The following is a 20,578-nucleotide window of genomic DNA, read 5'->3' on the forward strand; positions in this document are numbered from 1 at the left end:
ATGTCTACTAGATTTGAACAAATTATATTTCCTTTTGCATGTTTGAACATTTGGTGTTGACCCTTAAATTAAGATACACAGATTGATTTATAGAGGATGAGATAACAGTGGTATGTCAGATTCCATGGCCCTCCACTTTAACTTCTATAAGAGACTGCCAGAATGCTGCCATTTTTTCACATTAACAGGCATTGGGTCTGTAGTAACTGGACATAAACTGTATTTTTCACTCACCCATACTACATAAAAAATATTGTAAAGCTGACCTAGAAACTTGTAATTGTTAAGCTGCGGCTAGGCAAGATGGTTGTTGATGTTTTATATTTCTTCTCTTTATGCCTCAGCTGCTTTTATAATCCATTTATCCAGTCTGCAATATTTAAGGATGTGATGCAGCATTGTGCACTTGAGCTGTGTGCTGATAATAGTAGTAGCTCACTTCTACCGTTACACAGCAAAGTTAAATTGACTATAGCTGACTTTGACAGTGGCTCTGTTTTCACTATTTGTTAATTTTGTGCTTCATTTAAGCACAGGATAGTGACCTTATACTAATCAAGCTGCACTTTTTGATGTGTTACAGAAGCCTTATTTTCTCTTGGGACTGATGAACTTGGTTCTCTGGCTGACGCTGACAAGAAAGGAGCAAAGGTAAAATGCAATTAATGACTTTCTCTATGTATATTCACACACACACACACGCACACACACGTGTGTGTGTGTATACAGATACAGTTATTTATGCACAGACATACACACACATATATGTATATACACATAAAAACAGACACACACTCACACATACATACATAAATATAAATATATACACATATATATATATATATATACACACATATATATATATATATATATATATATATATATATATATATATATAGGTTTACTATCAAAATTACGTATGTGACTTAGTCATGCAGTTTTTTTGGAAAACATTGCCAAATACTCACAACCACTATCAATATAAATGTCGAACTATCGGAATGAGTTTTTCAGTAATAGCCGTGGAACCCAGCAATGCAAGTATAAAATCCCATACATGAATTCTCATGTCTGTTAACGAAAATGCGTAAATAAAAAAGTAGGTGCTCCTTAAAGCGGCAGATTCAAAATGATTCTAAGGAGGTTGAATACTGCAACTCTCCTTTGCACTTCAGTTGCTCCAAACACAGATGGTCAGAAAATAACTTTGTGACAGGTTTGCTTCCCTCAGACCCTAATAGTGTCTCAATACATTTGATAATGTTTAAGAACTGGAAATAAAGGTGAAAGCAAAATAAAAACAAAAAAAAAAGGTGAAACCAAAACAGAGGCAATTGTCTTTCTTTCAAGGCATACTTCTCAGATTGGATGATTCCCAAGGAGAGACATTCATGATCTAAGGTACTTAGGGTTACCACCTGTCCCACTTTGCAAGGGACAGTCTCTCTTTGGGCAGTTGTGTCCTGTGAAAAAATAAAAAAAAATGGCAAATGTCCTGAAATTTTTGGATAAAAATATTTAAGTTTTCTTTAACAGTTGCATAAAACAGTTATTTGTTATCTGAAATACCTAAATGTTATATGAAATAACATAAGCAACTCAAATGCTACAAAAGAAGATGTTATTTTGGCAAAAAAGTGAGGTTCTATCCTTTGTACTAGTCAAGGGTATGTTTTGTTCTGCAAAATCTGACATTTCTGCAAAAAATGTCCCACTTTTGACATTTGAAAAGGTGGCAACCGTAAAGGTACTACGAAACAAATAGCAAGTGTGCCTTCTTATTTCACTGTTTTATTTCCATCTGCATGTTTTGTAATGCCGAATGCCTACATATTGATGTACAGATAGTCGCATACGTCCTGCTGCACACCATTTTACTGAAGTCAACAGTGTGTTCAGTTTTCTCAGAGCTTGGATATATTTCCGTTTGTTGTTCTGACTGCTGCTGTACCCATGTTTGGCATTTAGACCTTCGTGCATGTGACTAACGTTCTTTTGATAGTAAACCATATATATTTTACATAGTTCAGGTTTGATGCCCAGAACAGAATGATGCACCTATGATAACCTGTTCATTAAGATCAAAATTTAGCTGGTCTAACCACTTTTTTTGCACAAGTCCAAGTTGCTACATGGAAGTACGATGCTGATGTTGATCTTCATATGGATCACTGCTGCATTAACTTAAGCAGTATGGTTTAATCCTGCCAAGGCTGTAACTGCTGTCCAGTTTACAAAACTTCAGGGCACATTGCATACTCCCAAACCATTAGTCAGCTCAAGCCAAACTGACTAAAATTCAGGTTCGGTTACCAAACCGTTCAGAGCTGTCCTTCCACAAAAACAAGTGATCCTCTGTGGGCTTTTGAAGAGCATCTGTCAGCTAATGCTGTTCCATTGTTGGGCAGATGAGTTCCATTCGGGGGGGATAAACTTCCACTTTACTTGTTATGACAGACACAGTACTCCTTCTGTAAAATAATTTTAAAGCTGGGAAAAAATGTTCTTACTGACTGTCAAGTGGCTTTTAATTTTTTTAAACAGAAGATTAACTTAATTTTGTGGCAAAAGTTAAACTTAATTCAGATTAGTTTTTCTTAAAAAAAAGTTTGTTAAATTTACTTTTGGGGTTGGGGGTAAGTGTTTAAAATAATTTTCACTCTGCTTTTCTAGGGAGAAGTTACTTTCCTCCTAATTAACTGTTTTACTGACTACTTCTACTAGTTTTCCCTGGAAATTGGGCATCTTTTACTGCTTAACCATTGAACAACTTTCTGACTCCTTGGTTCTTTCTTTTTCCAACCACAAAGGGGAGAAATTTACTATACAGCCTGTGCCACTACAGCAGGCTGCTCAAATGTTTCAGTCATAGATGTGTGACTCTGCTATGGAGAAAACAGTTTTTTTTGAATGATGACTCTTTTTCCCTGTCTCCCTATGGTATTGTCCCTATAGCCACTATGGACTAGGGATTAGACACGTCCTCTGTGGCTGTTGGGAGCACCCTTGTTGGTCAAGGGAGAGCCACTCTTGTTGGTCCTAGGAAAAGGGGCAGAGAATGCTGATCTGCCTAGCCAGAAGACTGTGTTTATCTCCAGGGTGGGGATGAGGGTGCTGCTAAAAGTTTGTCTGTTTCTTCCGAAGTTCCTGTCAAAAAGAAACAAAACCGTATACATATGTCTTCTGTTCTCTTGGTTTCTCTGGACAGAAGTGATTTATTGTGGTTTAGTTGAGGGATTAGTTCAAGCTTTTGAATCTTCTTGTATAGCTGATGTGCTTCGTGTTTCACTGTTGCAGTCATCACATTTGGATTATCTGCTTGCAGTAGCCCTCAGTCGGCCTGATTATCAAAGTCTTGGGTTCTGCGTCGGTTGCTGTCTCATCTTCCATGATGTCAGGTAGTCAGGGGTATAAAGCATGCAGCCGACGCCATTACATCAGTCTTTCTTGCCATGCAGTGCCTGAAGCAGAAGCAGTTTGCAAGTGTCGGTCAGCAGACTCCTGAAATTTTCGTTTTCATGTTATAGAACCGAAGTCTTCAACTAAAAGCTAAGTACCCCGTTGGGGAAACTTTTTATTGCTCTAAACCGATGTCAGTAAAAGTCAATAATTGTATTTCTTGTGGAAAGCAAATACCTCACAAAGATTTTCATTCGTACTGTGTTCCTTGCCTTCCTTGCCTCTGTTGGTTTTTTGCCTTATTTAAACAACGAACTATTCGTCATCGGTATATTTACGCTTCTAAATATTTTGGTAGTCGGTTCAATTATCCAAATATGTCTTCAGTAAGCCATCCGACTACTGCATTCTGAAAAACGTAAAGATAGACAGAGACAGGCCACCTAGGTCCAAAGCTGCCGACGATGCTTCTAAGCCAGTCGCCAGTTCGTCGGTACTCAGGCACTTCCACAGCCCCTGGCTACTTCAAATTCGCAGGCCTCTGAGACCCATTCGGAGTCCGGTATGCCACGAGATGCTTCAACTGTGTAACCTGTGGGTGTCTCTACCTTGGATGGGGTCCGGAGCCGCTGTGCAGGCACCGGCTTCTGAGGGTGTATTCAGGCCTACTGACTTGCATATTAAACCGACATCATCTTCTTCTTCAAGGCCTAAAACTCGAACTATGCCTAGAAAACCAATGCCCAGACTGCATGGTCAGGCCTCTATGCCTAAACAACAGATGATAAGAATGGCTGAAGACCTTATTACTTTAATCAGGGAGCCAACCTTTCCCCTCTAAGAGACGTAGGACTGAATTTGCTTATGATACTTCCATTTCCTCTGATGACCAGGATTTACCCATATCTACCTATGGGGATTCTGATGCAGAAGACTCTATTCCCTCTGCTTCCCCCCAAGAGGATTTCTCTTTTGGTGAAACCCTGCATACTCTTTGGGAGCACTTTTGCTGGGAAAGCCAGGATTACTCTGATTCTAAAAAGAGGCTTAGGGGTTTCGTACTCCTGCCCCAGCACAAGCCTTTAGCTATCCCTCCTGTACTAGACATTGTTGATGATGCCTTTTCTGAATCTAGCTTGGCCCCTGACTCTCTACCTCCTGCTCCTAGAAAACCTGATAAATATTACAGGGTTCCTGACTCTCACAAGTTCCTTTTTAAAAATCCTACTGCAGATCCTGAGACCATTTCACAGGGACCCAAGGGCATCAAGGCTACTACTGCCAAAAATTCTTCCTCCTCTGATAGAGACTCCAGGGTGCTGGATAGATGGGGTAAGAAAGTATACACCTCTGCAACTTTGGCTATTAGGGCCTTAAACTGCCAGTTTCATATGTTAAAGTATCAGCAGCATATAATTGGATTGCTTAAACAAAAAATTATGTTGATTCCTGATTGTGCAGAAAATAAGGACTTACAGGATTTAAAATGCCCCATTTGGTATGTACCTCTCAAGACATCTGCAACAACTGGAAAGGCCACAGAAATACCTCACTAAAAGAATCACAGGCCTAAAGCAGATGCCCTACGCTGACCGCCTTAAAAAACTTCAGCTATACTCTGCCGCATATAGTCTACTCAGAGGCGATCTTTGCTTAACATACAAGGCCATGTCAAACCCAGAGCTGTTGGACATGCTACACTTAAAGAAATCCCAATCTCTCAGAGCCACACGCTCCAGGGATCTAAACCTTGTCATCACAATAAACAAAACATGCTGGAGGGATAGGTTCCTGACCCAGAGACTCCCCAGACTCTGGAATAGATTGCCCATACATGTCAAGCAGAGAGTCTCTTTGGTCCTCTTCAAAAGGAACCTTGACGATTGGATGGGAGAAAGGAAATTCACCCTGGGGATCACGTCAGTCGCCCTGCTAGACAGGGGTCCAGGGAAGTAAATAGTGTGGGAAGAAATAGCCAGGGAATTGTTATGGCTAGGCTTGTATAGGCTCTAGGGCTGATAGCCTAGTACCAACCAATGAACCTATAATGCATTCTGCTGAACAGATTGGAAAGCATACTTTCTAATGTGGGTTTGATTCACTAGAGGCATCTTGCAGGGCTGCTGTCACTGGGTCTGTACATAGAAGGCATGCTTGGCTTAAGGTGCAATCTTTGCCAGATCATGTTAAAGCTAAATTGCTGGATGCTCCCTTAAATCAGCACCACCTGTTTGGCAACAAAGCAGAAGAAGTTCTTAAAAAGTGGAGAAAAAGCTAAATCTATGCAGACTGTTAAAGATTTCCTTCAAGTGCAACCACCAAGATTTAGTAGACATTGGCCCTCTAAAAAGTGGTCCTTTCCTGCCTCTTCCAGGCCTTCAGTCTAAACCCAGAACCAGCAGAACACCCAGGCTTCAGTCCCAAGGTACGCACAGGACTAAACAGTGGAGGGCTCCAACTTCCATATCAGGGAGTAGTAAGACTCCCCCCTATGGTAAACTGTCTTAATGACTTAACTTTAAAACTTCCAAGCACTTCTCAACTGACTGCTCCTTTAGGGGGGAAAGATTGCTCTGCAGGCAAAAAACTGGGAACTTATTTCCCAGGACAAATGGGTGTTAAATATAGTTTCCCAAGGATACAGATTTCACTTCCACACGTTACCAACCCCAAGCGTTTGGCCAGATCTACCCCCAAATCAGTGGGCAGAGGCTCAAAACCAAGTACTCGCTCTCTTAAGCATAAAGGCTATTCAGACTGTATTAGAAAAGGAAAAGGGACAAGGTTTGTACTCAAGACTTTCCCTGTTACCCAGAAAAGGCAACTCTTGGCGTCCTATCCTGGACCTTTCTCTATTAAACACCTTTTTGGTAATTCCAAAATTCAAGATGCTAACTCTTCACCAGTTACTTTTTATGCTAGGCAAAGATGCCTGGTTGGCAACATTGGATTTAAAATAAGCCGACCTGCACATCCCAATCAAGGAATCTTGCAGAAGATATCTACACTTCAAAGCAGGCTACATGCACTACCACTTCTCTGCACTGCCCTTTGGCTTATCTACTGCACCCAGGGTATTCACAAAGTGCCTAGCTCCAGTCATTGCATTTTGCAGGCAAAGAAATATTCAAACATACCCATACCTGGACGATTGTCTAATTCAGGCAGAAAGTCAGGACATACTTTTGAATCATCTGGCATTTGTACAAAAGGTGCTAACTTGTCTGGGGTACACCATAAACGAAAAGAAATCACATCTGGTATCCTGTCAATAAATTATATTTCTGGAAGCAAGCTTGAACACAACTTCCCAGATTGCTTTCCTCATGCTAGAGAAACAAATTCATTTGACGACTTACTTCAAACTAATGGCCACAAAAACCCTGCTATCTGCAAGGCAAATACTGCAAGCCTTGGGGTTCATGGCCTCCTGCCTTCCACTAATTCAATATGCAAGACTGCATATGAGGAAACTACAGTGGTATCTAAAAAGCCTATGGTGTCAACATTCTCGGGATTTAGAAGCAATGATCCGTATCATATCTTGCCTACAGTTAGAGTTCCTTTGGTGGGCAGAGGCCTGCCACCTAAATAAGGAACTACCATTCACTCTACCCCCTGCCGCCCATACCCTAACAGACGCATCAGACTGTCCATGGGGGAATCACCTGGCAGGGCAGTGCATTCAGGGCAAATGGATCCCAAGTCAAATGCACCTGCATATCAATCAAAAAGAAATGTTAGCTGTGCAGAATGCTCTGACAGCCTTCAAGGACTATATTCTTCCAGGACAATTAGTGGTAAGGATGGACAGCACCACTGTTATATGGTACTTAAACAAGCAGGGGGGTACCCATTCTTACCTCCTGTGTAGACTAGCCATGGCTCTGTGGAAAATGTCCTTGAGCTACCAAGTGCATCTGCAGGCTGATTCCTGCCAGGAAAACTAAATACACTGACAAACGAACTAAGCAGAAATCTCATGGACCCACACGAGTAGAAACTGGAACCAAAAGTTTTCATCATGTTGGTAAACAAATTGGGGAACCCAGATATAGACCTGTTTGCCTCCCCCCAGAACTAGCAATAGGACAAATTCTGCACAAGGACTCCCCCACAAGCAAGCTTGGAAAGTGGATGCTCTGTCCTTCAGCTGGAAAAATCTATCAGTTTATGCCTTTCCTCCTCTGCCTCTCCTCTCCAAAGTACTACTAAAGATCAAACAGGACAAACCAAGGACGATACTGATTGTACCAGACTGGCCACGCCAACACTGGTACCCTCTCTTGCACATTTCGTCACTGCTGGCTCTGTGGAACCTGCCTCAGACGCCCTACCTTGCTGTCTCAGCAGGAGAGCCAGATTATGCACCCCCAGCTTCAAACCCTGACCCTGGCAAGCTGGCTAATCTCCTAATCTCTCCATTATGTTCCCCCAGTAAACAAGTGTTGGATGTCATTTTGGAGGCAAGGAGACCTAGCACTAGAAAATCTTTTGCTGAAAAATGGAAAAGATTCTGTGCTTGGAACCAAATTCAAGGGATGGGCACAGCAGTGCCCAATTTACCTCTTATTCTTCAATACTTAACTGAGATGCTTCACAAGGGCCTTTCTTTTTCCTCCATCAGAATTCACACCTCAGCCATTTCAGCTCATTACAACACAGAACCACCCCTCTTCTCTCATCCACTGTTAAAGCAGTTCCTCAGAGGGGTCAAAAACTTAAGTTTACCCAGGAGAGCCCCAGCTCCAGCCAGGGACCTTAACTTTGTATTGGAAAAACTCACTCTTCCTCCTTTTGAGCCAGCTGCAAGTGCAGAGTTAAAATTTCTTTCTTGGAAAACAGCCTTCCTTTTAGCAATTACTTCAGCAAGAATGGTATCTGAACTACAGGCCCTTATGGCAGTGGAGCCTTTCATCATCTTTCATGTGGACAGGGTGTCCCTCAGGACCAATCCCTCCTTCATGACCAAGGTGGTATCCAGTGTGGCTCTTGATCAGTCCATTCATTTGCCAGCCTTCTTTTCTAATCCACAGAACAAAGGGGAAAGGATCCTGCACTCCTTAGATGTGCACAGGCAACTTAGATTTTACGTGGACAGGACTAAACCTCAAAGGACATCTGAACAACTGTTGGTGGCATTTGCTGCAGGGGCAGAGGGAAAGGCTATTTCAAAGCAAACCATTTCTAAATGGATAGGCCAAGAGGGATTAAATTGATCTGTCACAGCACGAAATTATGAGAGAAGTGGAATCTAGGTTAAGAAGGGATGTGATGATTAGTGATCAGTATGGTTTCATGCCTGGAAAGAGCACTATAGATGCGATGTTTGCTCTGAGAGTGTTGATGGAGAAGGACAGAAAAGGTCAGAAGGAGTTGCATTGTGCTTTTGTAGACTTAGAGAAAGCATATGATAGTGTGCCTATAGAGGAGTTGTGGTATTGTATGAGGAAGTCGGGAGTGTCAGAGAAGCATGTAAGAGTGGTACAGGATGTGTACGAGGGTAGTGTGACAGCGGTGAGGTCTGCGGTGGGAGTGACGGATGCGTTTAAGGTGGAGGTGGGATTATATCAAGGATCAGCCTTGAGCCCTTTCTTATTTGCAGTGGTGATTGACAGGTTGACAGACGAGATCAGACAGGAGTACTCGTGGACTATGATGTTTGCAGATGAAATTGTGATCTGTAGTGAAAGTAGGGAACAGGTGGAGGAGACCCTGGAGAGATGAAGATATGCTCTAGAGAGAAGAGGAATGAAGGTCAGCAGGACTAAGACAGAATATATGTGTGTGAATGAGAGGGAGGATAGAGGAATGGTGAGGATGCAAGGAGTAGAGGTGGCGAAGGTGGATGAGTTTAAGTACTTGGGATCAGTAGTTCAGAGTAATGGTGAGTGTGGAAGAGAGGTGAAGAAGAGAGTACAGGCAGGATGGAGTGGGTGGAGAAGAGTGTCAGGAGTGATTTGTGACACACGAGTACCAGTAAGAGTGAAAGGGAAGGTCTACAAGAGGTAGTGAGACCAGCTATGTTATATGGGTTGGAGACAATGGCATTGACAAGAAGGCAGGAGTTAGAGCTGGATGTGGCAGAGTTAAAAATGTTGAGATTTGCATTGGGTGTGACGAGGGTGGACAGGATCAGGAATAAGTATATTAGAGGATCAGTCCAGGTTGGAAGGTTTGGAGACAAGATTACATTGATTTAGACGTGCTGAGGAGAGGGATGCTGAGTATATTGGGAAAAAGATGCTAAGGATGAAGCTACCAGGTAACAGGAAAAGAGGAAGGCCTCAGATAAGGTTTATAGATGTGGTGAGAGAAGACATGCAGGTGGTTGGTGTGACAGAGCAAGATGCAGAGGACAGGAAGAAATGAAAACGGATGATCCACTGTGGCGGCCCCTAATGGGAACAGCCAAAAGAAGGCCATTGCATTCATTTCTGCTATAAACACCATGGAAAATCTATGCCACAGGGGATTAGACTCCATTCAACCAGGGCTGCATCTACCTCTACAGCCCTTCTCAGAGTTGTACCTACCAGGGACATCCTAGAAGCTGCTACCTGGAGTTCTGTACATACTTTCACCAAGCATTACCATTTACCAATTTTCGCTAAATCCAGAGCTGGCTTTGCTACTGCAGTCTTGCAGGGCCTTATAGCTGGTCCTAATGCTATCTTAATGCCTCCTCTCATCCTTAGCTTTGGGAATCTACCCAAATGTGATGACTTCAACAGTGAAAGACGAAGAACATAGTACAGTTGTGTACACTTACCATAAATGTAGATGTTTGAGTGTATTCACTGTTGCAGTCCTGGTTACCTTCCCCTCAGCCCTCTAACTTCTTTTGGCTATACCTTTACTCCCCTTTACTATGCTTAAAAGCTTTTTGGTGTATTTGCTTTTTTGTTGGAGGTGTAGCCTTTTGTGTGTGTGTGTATATGTATACGTATATGTGTATATATATATATATATATATATATATATATATATATATATATATATATATATATATATTTTTTTTTTAATTGCTTCCCATTAGGGGGGCACCTGACATCTGGGGCAAGAAAAACTGATGTAATGGCGTCGGCTGCATGCTTTATACCCTTGACTATCTGACGTCACGGAAGATGAGACAGCAACCGACGCAGGACCCAAGACTTTGATAATCAGGCCGACTGAGGGCTACTGCGAGCAGATAACCCAAATGTGATGACTGCAAAAGTGAATGCACTCGAACATCTACATTTATGGTAAGTGTACACAACTGTACTTTTCTGGTAAAAGGATTTTTCATTTTCTAAAGACATTCAAGAGATACATTTTGGAGTGTAAAGGGACAGATTTTGTTTCATCTCCATAAATTTCTTATTCAGATTCTGTGGAGGGTGTGGCTTTGGTCAGTCCCTTTGAAGGATTATGAGCTGAGCTTACTAAAAGGCAAGTTTGGGCATGTAGCCCTTCACATCTTTACTACCGCTGGAGTACACTCCTCTGAGGCTTCTGAAGATCAACAGTTGGCTTGTACTTTCCTTAGCTGGGCAGTTAAGTTCTCTTTTCAGAAAAACCTTCCATTTTCGGGTCTATATTAGAAGCTCAAAGTTGTACTTACCCTAATACGTAAACGCCGACACATCTTCATCAAACCACGAAAACAACGTTCGTCCTGAAGAGCAAAATCTGAAATGTCGAATCGTCATGGTTGGCCCTTCTGCGGTATAGCTTCGTAAGGTGAGTGTGTGATAGTTACGGACCTTAGGGTTAGGGTGCGGGTTAAGGTACATGCATAGATGGTAGTGTATGTGAGATTTGGTGTAGGGTTAGAAGTAGGTTTTTGTTAAGTGTATGTGTGTAGATTATTTAGTTTGTTTGGGTATAGCTTCTTAAGGTAAGTGTGCGATAGTTATGGACCTTAGGTTTAGGGTGCGGGTTAAGGTAAGTGGCATACATAGTGGTATTTGCAAGATTTAGAGTAGGGTTTAGTTTAGGGTTAGAAGTAGGGTTTTGGTTAGTGTATGTATGTGGTTTATTTAGTTTGTTTTGGTAGGTAGTATGTAGCAGGAGGTGGGGTGGGACAACTATGACGTTTTGAGTTTTTGAATTTCACGGTTTAGGGTGTTAGGTGTATTCGTGGTTCGTGGAATATGTGTCGGTGTTTTCGTATTCAGTGACTAGGGCTTTCGTGATTTTAATATAGACCTCCATTTTCTTACTTTTTTGTTGATGTTTTATTAGTTGTCTCTTCAGGAAAGTTACTTTAAAGCTAGGAGTGTAGTGTTTTAACAGATTTTCTCAAGACTGTACTGTACTTTTAAACAGAGCACTTATTTCTGTCAGTTTAAAAGTAGTCTTATTTAACTGATAAACTATTTTCTGTGGGGAAATTGTGTTTATTTTAAGGTTGTGGGGCTGCCGTAGTGTTTGAAAGTACTTTTTACTGTGTTTTTATTTCTGTCAAAAATGTAACTTTTGTTGACTGGTAGTTTTATTGGCATTGTTGCTTGTTTTCTGCAAGATAGAGGCACCATTTCTGCTTGACCATGGAACAGATTGTTACTCTGATCGTTGGCCCTTCTTCCATCCACAAAAAGAAAAAAGTTTAGCAAGCAGCCTTTGCCACCACAGCAGTCTAACAGTTTGCCTCATCTGCTGTGGCTGACTCTGCTGTGGCCATTTGTTTTACCTCCGATCATTCGTCTTTTACACTGAATCCCTCTCATGTAGCACCTACAGCCACTGTGGACTGGGGGTCAGCCACATCCTCTGCGACTGTTGGGGTCCCCTCAGTGGGCAAGTGAGAATCACTCATGACAGTCCTGGGAGAGAGCACAGGGAAGGTTTCCCTGTTGTGTCAGACTGCTGGGCCCATCCCTGAGGAAGCAGCAGCTGCCATTAGTAATATGGTTGGCCCCTTTTTTTCCTGTAAAAAGAAACCGAAAACCAAGCATGCATCTACTCCTCCTGAAATTCTTTGGATATGATTAGTTTACTGGGACTGGCTCAGGGTTTGATTCATAGTTTCCAATAAAAGAACAAGGGGGGTCCCTCCTTTCCTGAAGAGAGTCAAGATTCTGAATCTCAGGAGGAAGACACAGGGGTGGCTTCAAGGGTTTTGTCCTCCGATTTCTGATTCAGACTCGGAGGAGATCTTTTTATTATTCTACCTTTGGGAGGGTTCTGTCTCTCTGACTATTGCTAGGCTGTCCCAGTGTTTTCTTTAGAGATCGGTGAAGTTTTCAGTATGTCAAAAATAGTATGAGTTGTTATAGAAGGATCTTCCAGAACCTACACCCATTCCTCCTGTCTTGTCTGCTTTAGAGGATATGTGTCTTACTACCTGCAATTTTTATAATGGCCAGCCAGATGTCCCTAAAAAGGCAAATAGGATGTATAAAGTTCATCAGTCTTTTAAATGTTTGTATATTATTCCCAAACCTGATACAGCAGCTGTAGTCTTAATTGACTCTGTTGCTAAGCACTTAATTACAAACCTAATATTTCTGATAAGGATGGGAAAATTTTGTTAGTTATGGGGAAAGTGTGTGTACTTCTTTCTGTAACTTTAAATTTCAGAATTTTAAATTGTCAGACATGTATGTTAAAGTTTATTCTGACGTATTGTGAAAGTATGGAAAATGTTTTACCAACAGTTTCTTCTTGTGAAGCAAAATCTGCTTTAAATAATTTGTTGTTTCTATTGCGCATCACTACTCATTGTTAGGTGTGTGTGTGTGTGTGTGTGTGTGTGTGTGTGTGTGTGTGTGTGTGTGTGTGTGTGTGTGTGTGTGTGTGTGTATGACTCTACTTCCAAGGCTATGACCACTAGATGTTCTTAAGAAGGTTTGCCTGGCTGCATTTGCAGAACCTTCAGGTTGATGATAAAAGAGACTTTAATTTATTCCTTGGATGGAAATTTAGCGTGTTGGCTCCTCTGCTGCAGTGGTGATTAAAAAGTGTGATGAAAGGGGCAAGCTGATCCAGGGAATTTGTAAGATTTTTCAGCCCTTCTTTTCCAAATTGTCTAGAGACTTTCTTTCTCCTCCTCATCCAGTTTTGGCAAAAAAAAACAGAATAAACATGGTCAACAGAATTCAGGTAAACAGACATTTAAGCAGAAGTTAAAAAGAGGTTTCAGATAGAAGTCTCAAACCTCCCAAAACCAAGAAAGATCCAGCATGTCTGAATGACTGTTCAAGAGAACTTGTGACCCCCTCCCACCCTAGCCCTTTTTTCTACCAGAAAGTGTGAATCTCTCTTTTTCTGTTTGGCAGTTGACTGTTTCAGACATATATGTTTTGAAAATCATTCATCGGGATTACAGATGGCAGTGGGAGGAAAGTCCTCCTTCCCAGGGGATCATTCTTCATCCTGCAGATCAGACTTTTCTCTTTCCAGTTTCCATCCATTCTTCATCACATATTTTCCCAAGGAATGAGAGATAGAACCAGTTTCTCCTTCCCAGTTGGGAAAGAGTTTTTTTTTATTTAAGGATGTTCCTAATCCCAAAGAAAAAAAAATGCTTGGAGACCAGTTCTTTGTTTCTTTATTTCTTTCCTAAAAATGTTTGTGCCCAAATTGAGAATAATGTCACTTCACAACCTATCGACTCTTCTTCTTCTTTTAAGTATCCTGGTAACACTAGACATAAAAGTTGCTCATCACTTTCCTATTCATCCATACTTCAGGCATTTCTTATGTGTTTTGTGTCTGAATCACATTATCAGTTGTCTGCCTTACCCTTTACACTACCACTGCACCAAAAGTGTTAACAAAGTGTGTAGCTCCAGTTATAGCTTATTGCAGGCTTCATGGTATCCACATTTGTCCGTATTTACTTGACTTATCTTTATAGATTCATAGTTGTGTACTAAGCTAATGGCCCTGGAGCCTTTACAAGCCTAGGCCAAAAAATTGTCCAGGCACTGTGCCACCAGATGTTAGTTCACAGTGCCCATATCAAGTAGGGCAACTGGAATGAACTTTGTTACCCATCCACTCGTCAAGATTTCTCTTGAAGAGGGCCAATGAAGTGCTTTGCTTGACATGAATGGGAAGCTTATTCCAGAGTATGGGCAGTCTTTAGGAGATGAACCTGTACCTCCAACATGTTCCATTAATTGTGGTAATGAGGTTGTGATCTCTGGAGCATGTGGCGCAGGGGGACTGGGATTTCTTTAGGTGTAGCATTTCAAGCAAGGCTTGGTCGAACATGGCTTTGTAAGTCAAGCAGAGATCACTTCTATGTAAACGATAAGAGACTGAGAACAGCTGAAGTTTCTTGAATCTGTCTATGTAGGACATGTGTTTAAGGCCTAGGATCCTTTTTGTGAGGTACTTTTGTGGCCTCTCCAGCTGTTGTAGGTGTCTGGTCAGGTACATGCCAAATGGATCGTTACATTCGATGATTGCTTTGATGAGGGATGAATAGAGAGGGATGATGACCTCTTTCTTCCTGGATGTGAAACCTTTGGTTATAAGATGTGCCACGTAGAAGGACTTTCTGACCACAGTGGCAGTGTGGTGGTCAAAGGTGAGGTGGCTGTTGACCTGGGTGCCCAGATCTCTCATGGCCCCTTCAGTGTTCAGTGGGCTCCCATCAATGTGATAATTCATGGGAAGTGATTTTTTTTCCAAAGGGGATGATAACATATTTTTTGGCGTTGAGCTTCAGGCCATGGTTCTGACACCAGTCATTGGTCTCAGAGAGGCCCTTTTGTAGGATGCCTGCATCACTTGGGGAGTTGATAATGACTCCCAGCTTGCAGTCATCAGTGAACTTGGTCAGCCAGAGTCCTTCTGTGTTGGCCTGGACTTCTGAGAAGTAGATGCCAAACAGGAGAGGGCCCAGGACTGAGCCCTGTGGGACTCCAGTCATGACTGATGGACAGTCTGATGACTTGCAATTCGCAACTTTCACTCCGTGGGTCCTGTTTGTGAGCTAATTTGCAACCCACCTAGTGATGTAAGGATTGATGCCTAGTTTGGTGAGTTTATCAGTAATACCTGAGTGGGGAATGCTATCAAAGGCCTTGACCAAGTCGAGGTAGGCTGTATGCACTGCCTAACCCTCATCCACAGCCTTGTTTACCTTGAAGAAGTCGACCAGATTCAGCAGGCAGGAACTCCCCTTGACGAAGCCAAACTGTGTGGGGTCAAGATCTTTGTTGAACAGGTCCATAATGATGCGCTCCATAGCTTTGCATACCAGAGTCGTCAGGTTAATGGGGCGATAGTTCACAGAGTCTATAGTTGCTCCCCGTTTATGGAGTGGGATGACTGTAGCAGTGCGCCATTCATTAGGGATATAGCCTGAGGTAAGGCTGTGATTGAACAGGGCACAAAGATGTGGTGGCAGTTTGTTTGTAGCTCATGTAGGATGTAGCCATGGATATTATCAGTTCCCATGGATGCTGTGTTCTTGGCTTTGGCCAATGCAGCTTTTACCTGTGCCACAGAAATGGTGGGTACCATGCTTTCTTCTGTTATTGTGATAGGGCCCTTGGGGAGGGGAAGGGGTAAAGTTGGCACTGAATCTGTTGTCCAGTATGTTGACTATATCTGTTGACTCAGTGTAGGAGGTGCCATTATGCAATAACTCAGAGCAAATCTGGGTATCGCCTATGAGGTTTTTGATATAGCTATAGAAGGCTTTGTGGTTGTTTTTGGTGTCAGTCGCAATTCTGTCCTTCTGTTGTAGAGTTTATTTTTTTTTTACTCAAATGATTTTTGTTTTGATGAAATAACACAAAAATTTAATACATTCATAACATTCAATAACTATTTACAGTATTTACATTCAGCATGACAAAAAGGATTCAGATAAAAACATTTGTAGTTAAATAATAAGTTAATATATAAACTATGATAGTTAGGAAGAGTTGGGTTCCATCTGCAGGGTATCAATCAAATTCAAAACTTTCTTCTACGGACTATTAGGTTCATAGTTTCATACTAGGCTATCTGCCCTAGGGCATTTATAAGCCTAGCCAGAGTGTGTTTGGCTTTCGCCACCCATTTTAAATTAATTTTGCTATGCCCTTTTTTGAGGTTAATATACTGTGCCTCTGTCTAACAGTAACACAGAAGTGATACCCGGGGTAAACCTATGATCTCTCATCCACTCATCAAGACTCCTCTTGAAGAGAATCAATGAGGGACTCTGCCTAACCTGGAATGGGATTTTATTCCGAGTGAAGGGAGCCTCTGGGTTATGAATCTGTCCCTCCAGCATGTCCTATTTATTTCAGTGCTGAGGTTCAAGTCTCTCTAGTGCGTAGCTCGATGGGATTTGGAGTTTCTGAGGTGCAGCATGTCCATTAATTCTGGGTGGACATGGCTTTATACGTCAGGCACAGATCGCCTCTGAGCAGGCGGTATGCCACTGAGTAGAGCTGGAGTTTCTTTAACCGGGCAGCATATGGCATCTGTTTGAGCCCTTTGATCCTCTTGGTGAGGTACTTTTGGGGTCTTTCCAGTTGCTGCAGGTGTCTGGTAAGGTACATCCCAAAAGGGGCATTGTACTCAATTATGGGCCTGATGAGCGATGAGTAAAGAGGCATGATGACCTCCCCTGATCTAGATGTGAATCCCTTCATGATTAGGTGGGCTATATAAAATGTTTTTCTAACCACTTTGGCCACGTGGTTGTCAAATGAGAGATTGCTATCAACTTGGGTCCCCAGGTCCCTAATTACTTCTTCCATACTTAATGGATTACCACTTATGTGGTAATTTGTGGGCACGTTGTTTTTGCCAAAGGGGATGGCTATACACTTTTTGGCGTTTAGCTTGAGGCCATGGCTCTGGCACCAGTTGTCTGTTTCTATGAGGCCCTTTTGGAGGATGCTTGTGTCGGCTGGAGAGTCGATTATGGCGCCCAGTTTGCAGTCATCTGCGAACTTGGTCAGCCACAGTCCTTCCGTGTTGGCCTGTACCTCTGAGAAATATATACCGAACAAGAGAGGTCCCAGGACTGAACCTTGTGGGATGCCACTTGTAACTGGTTTAGAGTCTGACATGGCTCCAGCAATTCTAACAATGTGGGTTCTGTCTTTGAGCCAGTTTACAACCCATCTAGCGACATAGGGGTTTATATTTAAGCTGGTGAGCTTATCTATAATGCCCGAGTGGGGGTATTGTATCGAAGGCTTTTGCGAGGTCCAGGTAGGCTGTGTGGACCACCTTCCCCTCGTCAATGGCCTTGGTGACTGTTTCAAAGAAATCGACCAGGTTTAAGAGGCAGGATCTGCCCTTAACAAAGCCGAACTGGGTAGGATCCAGTGTCTGTAGGTCCCCAATATCTTTATTTATAAGGTCCATGATGATCCTTTCCATAGCTTTGCAGACCAAGCTAGTCAGGCTTATGGGACGATAGTTTCCAGGATCTGCTGAGGCTCCACCTTTGTGGGGAGGGACCACCGTTGCTGTACGCCACTCTTTGGGTACATATCCTGTAGTAAGGCTGAGATTGAACAGTAGTTTTATGTTTGGTATTAGTTCTTCTTGGAATTCATGTAGGACGCAGCCCGGGACACCGTCTGGTCCCATTGATGCTGTGTTTTTTGCTTTGGAGAGGGCGGCTCTTACCTGAGCATCTAAGATGTCAGGGGGGCAGCACTCTGCTGGGATCAATATTTGCCCTTTTGGTGGGGAGGGGTGGGAGAAGTTTGCGCTGAACCTGTCTGCTAGGATGTTGGCAATGTCTGTGGGTTCGGTGTATTTTTTGTCATTTTGGACTAATTCTGAGCATATCTGGGAATTCCCACCCGGGTTCCTAACATAACTAAAGAAAGCCTTGTGATTATCCTTGGTGTCCTCTGCAATTTTTCTCTCGAAGCTGGCCTTAGACGATTTTATGAGTGCCCGTAGTTTTTTGCTAATACTGATCAGAGATGTCTTCCCTTTTTGTAATTTTGCTCTATCATGTAGTAGCTTCCTCCTCATGTTGTATAGTTTGTTTATGGCTGGGGTCCACCAGACAGGATGTCTGCCTTTGGAGGATTGGGTCTTGGTTTTATTTGGGATTGCATGATCCATGCATTCCTGAAGGTGTTCATAGAATGCGTTTATAAAGGATTCTGCAGTCTGGGCCGTATTTTCCACAGGCCCGGGGGCTTTGAAGGATTCCACCTCGGTTTTGAGGAGTGTGAAATTTGCTTTAGAGAAGTTTTTCACTGTGGTTTTCTGGGCAGGGGGTGGGGTCGGGATGTGAATATCCAGTCAGATTAGTTTATGGTCTGATCTTACCTGTGAGGGATGCACTTCTGGTCTGGAGCATAGAGTCCCCATGTTGGTGATGATCAGGTCCAGTATGTTTTCCCCTCTTGTGGGAATGGTAACAAGTTGTTTCATAGCATTTGAGTTTATAAATTCTAGGAACCTTTGGGATAGGGTGTTGGAGCTAGAGTAATGCTCCCAGTCTATGTTTGGGTAGTTGAAGTCGCCCAATATAATGGTGTTTGGAGAGATCTTCATATTTTCCAGTGTTCTCAGGAAGGCCGAGTGGAGTTCCTGGGTTTGGGAGGGTGGTCTGTAGCAGGCTATAAACTGGAAGGCAGTTTTACCCACTGTTAGTTGCACATGGATAGTCTCTGATGCTTCGTGCTGTGCCACCAACCTGGAGGTGTGAGTATCTTTGACGAATATTGATACTCCCCCTCCTTTTGTGGTTCGGTCCAAGTTTTGGGGCCGAAAAGCATGGTATGAGGTATAACCTGGTAGCGCTGGGGTGCTCTCGGGAGCCTTGAACCAGGTTTCTGTTACTGCACAGATATTGATGTTCTCCATGCTAAGGAGAGTTTCGAGTGTATGCATCTTGAGGTTTAGACTTCTGGCGTTGAGTAGCATTACTCTTAGTTTCTTATCCCTTGTGATACCTATGGAGGTGGGGTTGTCTTTTGAGCCTTACCTAAAAAAGGCACTATGGGGGTAGCAAGAGCCTTTGCCAATATCCGAAAGCCCTGGGGTGATGGGGTGCAAGCTGTCCCTAGCGAAGCATCGTGGCTTGTCGAGCATATCATCCCAGGCTGACAGGCATTGGATCCCCTTTGATTGACACCAATACTTAAGCCAGTTGTTGAAATTGAACATCTTGTCTTCATATTGTGGCATCATTCTTGGTGAGGGTAAGATGCTACTCAAGGTCAGGGTCATACCGGCCTGGGCTACATGCTCAGAGAGCTCCTCTATGTCTCTTTTCATGTAGTCCAGGGAGGTACGTCTCAGGTCATTCACACCAGCATGGACAATGACTGAGTCATATTTGTACTTGGCTTGGAGTGACCTGAGTGTTTGTGTTATGTGGCGGATCCTAGCACCCGACAGGCAGCTCACCATGACCTTCTCCTTGTTCAGCCTGGTGAGCGGGACGTCAGTGTGCCTGACGTCAGTGTGCCTGACGATAGAGTCACCTATTACAAATGTATCAGGTGTGTTGTTTAGCATTAAGGGCTGTGACTGTTCGGCACACTGGCTTTGTGAGCTATGTGTTGCACGTGTTTTGTTTTGGGGTTACTTGGGTGTCTGCTTTGGAGGTCTCTGCTGCTTAGGCAGATTTTTATTTAGAGCCTCTGAGTATGTTTTTGTGTGTTTGGTTTGCTGTCGTTGTAGGTCTTTGTGAGACTGGAATTGTAGTGAGTGTGGTTTCCTTTTCCTCCTGACTGGTTATGCCAGTACTAAGTTGAGAGAGCTTAGCCTCCAGTTTGGCTATATGGTTGCATCTCTCACATGTGTTGGAATTTGTTGGGAGGAGGAGAGGGTTGTCTGTGTACATGAGGCAGTTGTAACATTGCCTCAAGATTCCCAGATTCACCAGCTGGACCGGAGAGGAGATTGACAACTGACCTTTGGACATGCTAGAATAGTATTGGGAATTCCTTTATAATTGAAAAAAAGGGCCAATGGGGAACAAGGTACTCAAGGGGAGTTTGTGAGGGTGTAGTGCTTTTAATTTTTTAGTGCTGACCTATATAATTGCTTTAGTGAGCAAGTGCTAGGTAACTTAAATGCAATGTACTACAGGTAAGTTAAATGCAAAAACGACAAACAGTAACTTTCATTCAAGTGAAACAAGGAAATAAGTACAGTAAGCAATGCAGATATCACTAGGGATCCACAGAAGGGCTGAAAAGCCGCGTTTTAGGTGGAATTAGCGTTTCAGGGATATAACAAGCAAACAAACAAC

At 42.8% G+C, this 20,578-nt stretch overlaps 1 protein-coding gene across 2 annotated transcripts in view; it reads left to right on the top strand.

The window, feature by feature from the left end:
- USP40 (ubiquitin specific peptidase 40) overlaps positions 1-20,578 on the top strand; it is a 3,368,940-nt gene that overhangs the window by 254,590 nt on the left and 3,093,772 nt on the right. For both annotated transcript variants that reach the window (XM_044075047.1, XM_044075048.1), the window contains one exon: positions 584-651. In XM_044075047.1, coding sequence (XP_043930982.1) covers positions 584-651 — 68 coding nt within the window. The remainder of the gene's footprint in view (positions 1-583; positions 652-20,578) is intronic.

The sequence above is a fragment of the Protopterus annectens genome, chromosome 6.part0, assembly GCF_019279795.1.
Source record: "Protopterus annectens isolate FY-2018-M chromosome 6.part0, PAN1.0, whole genome shotgun sequence".
NCBI lineage: Eukaryota > Metazoa > Chordata > Ceratodontiformes > Protopteridae > Protopterus > Protopterus annectens.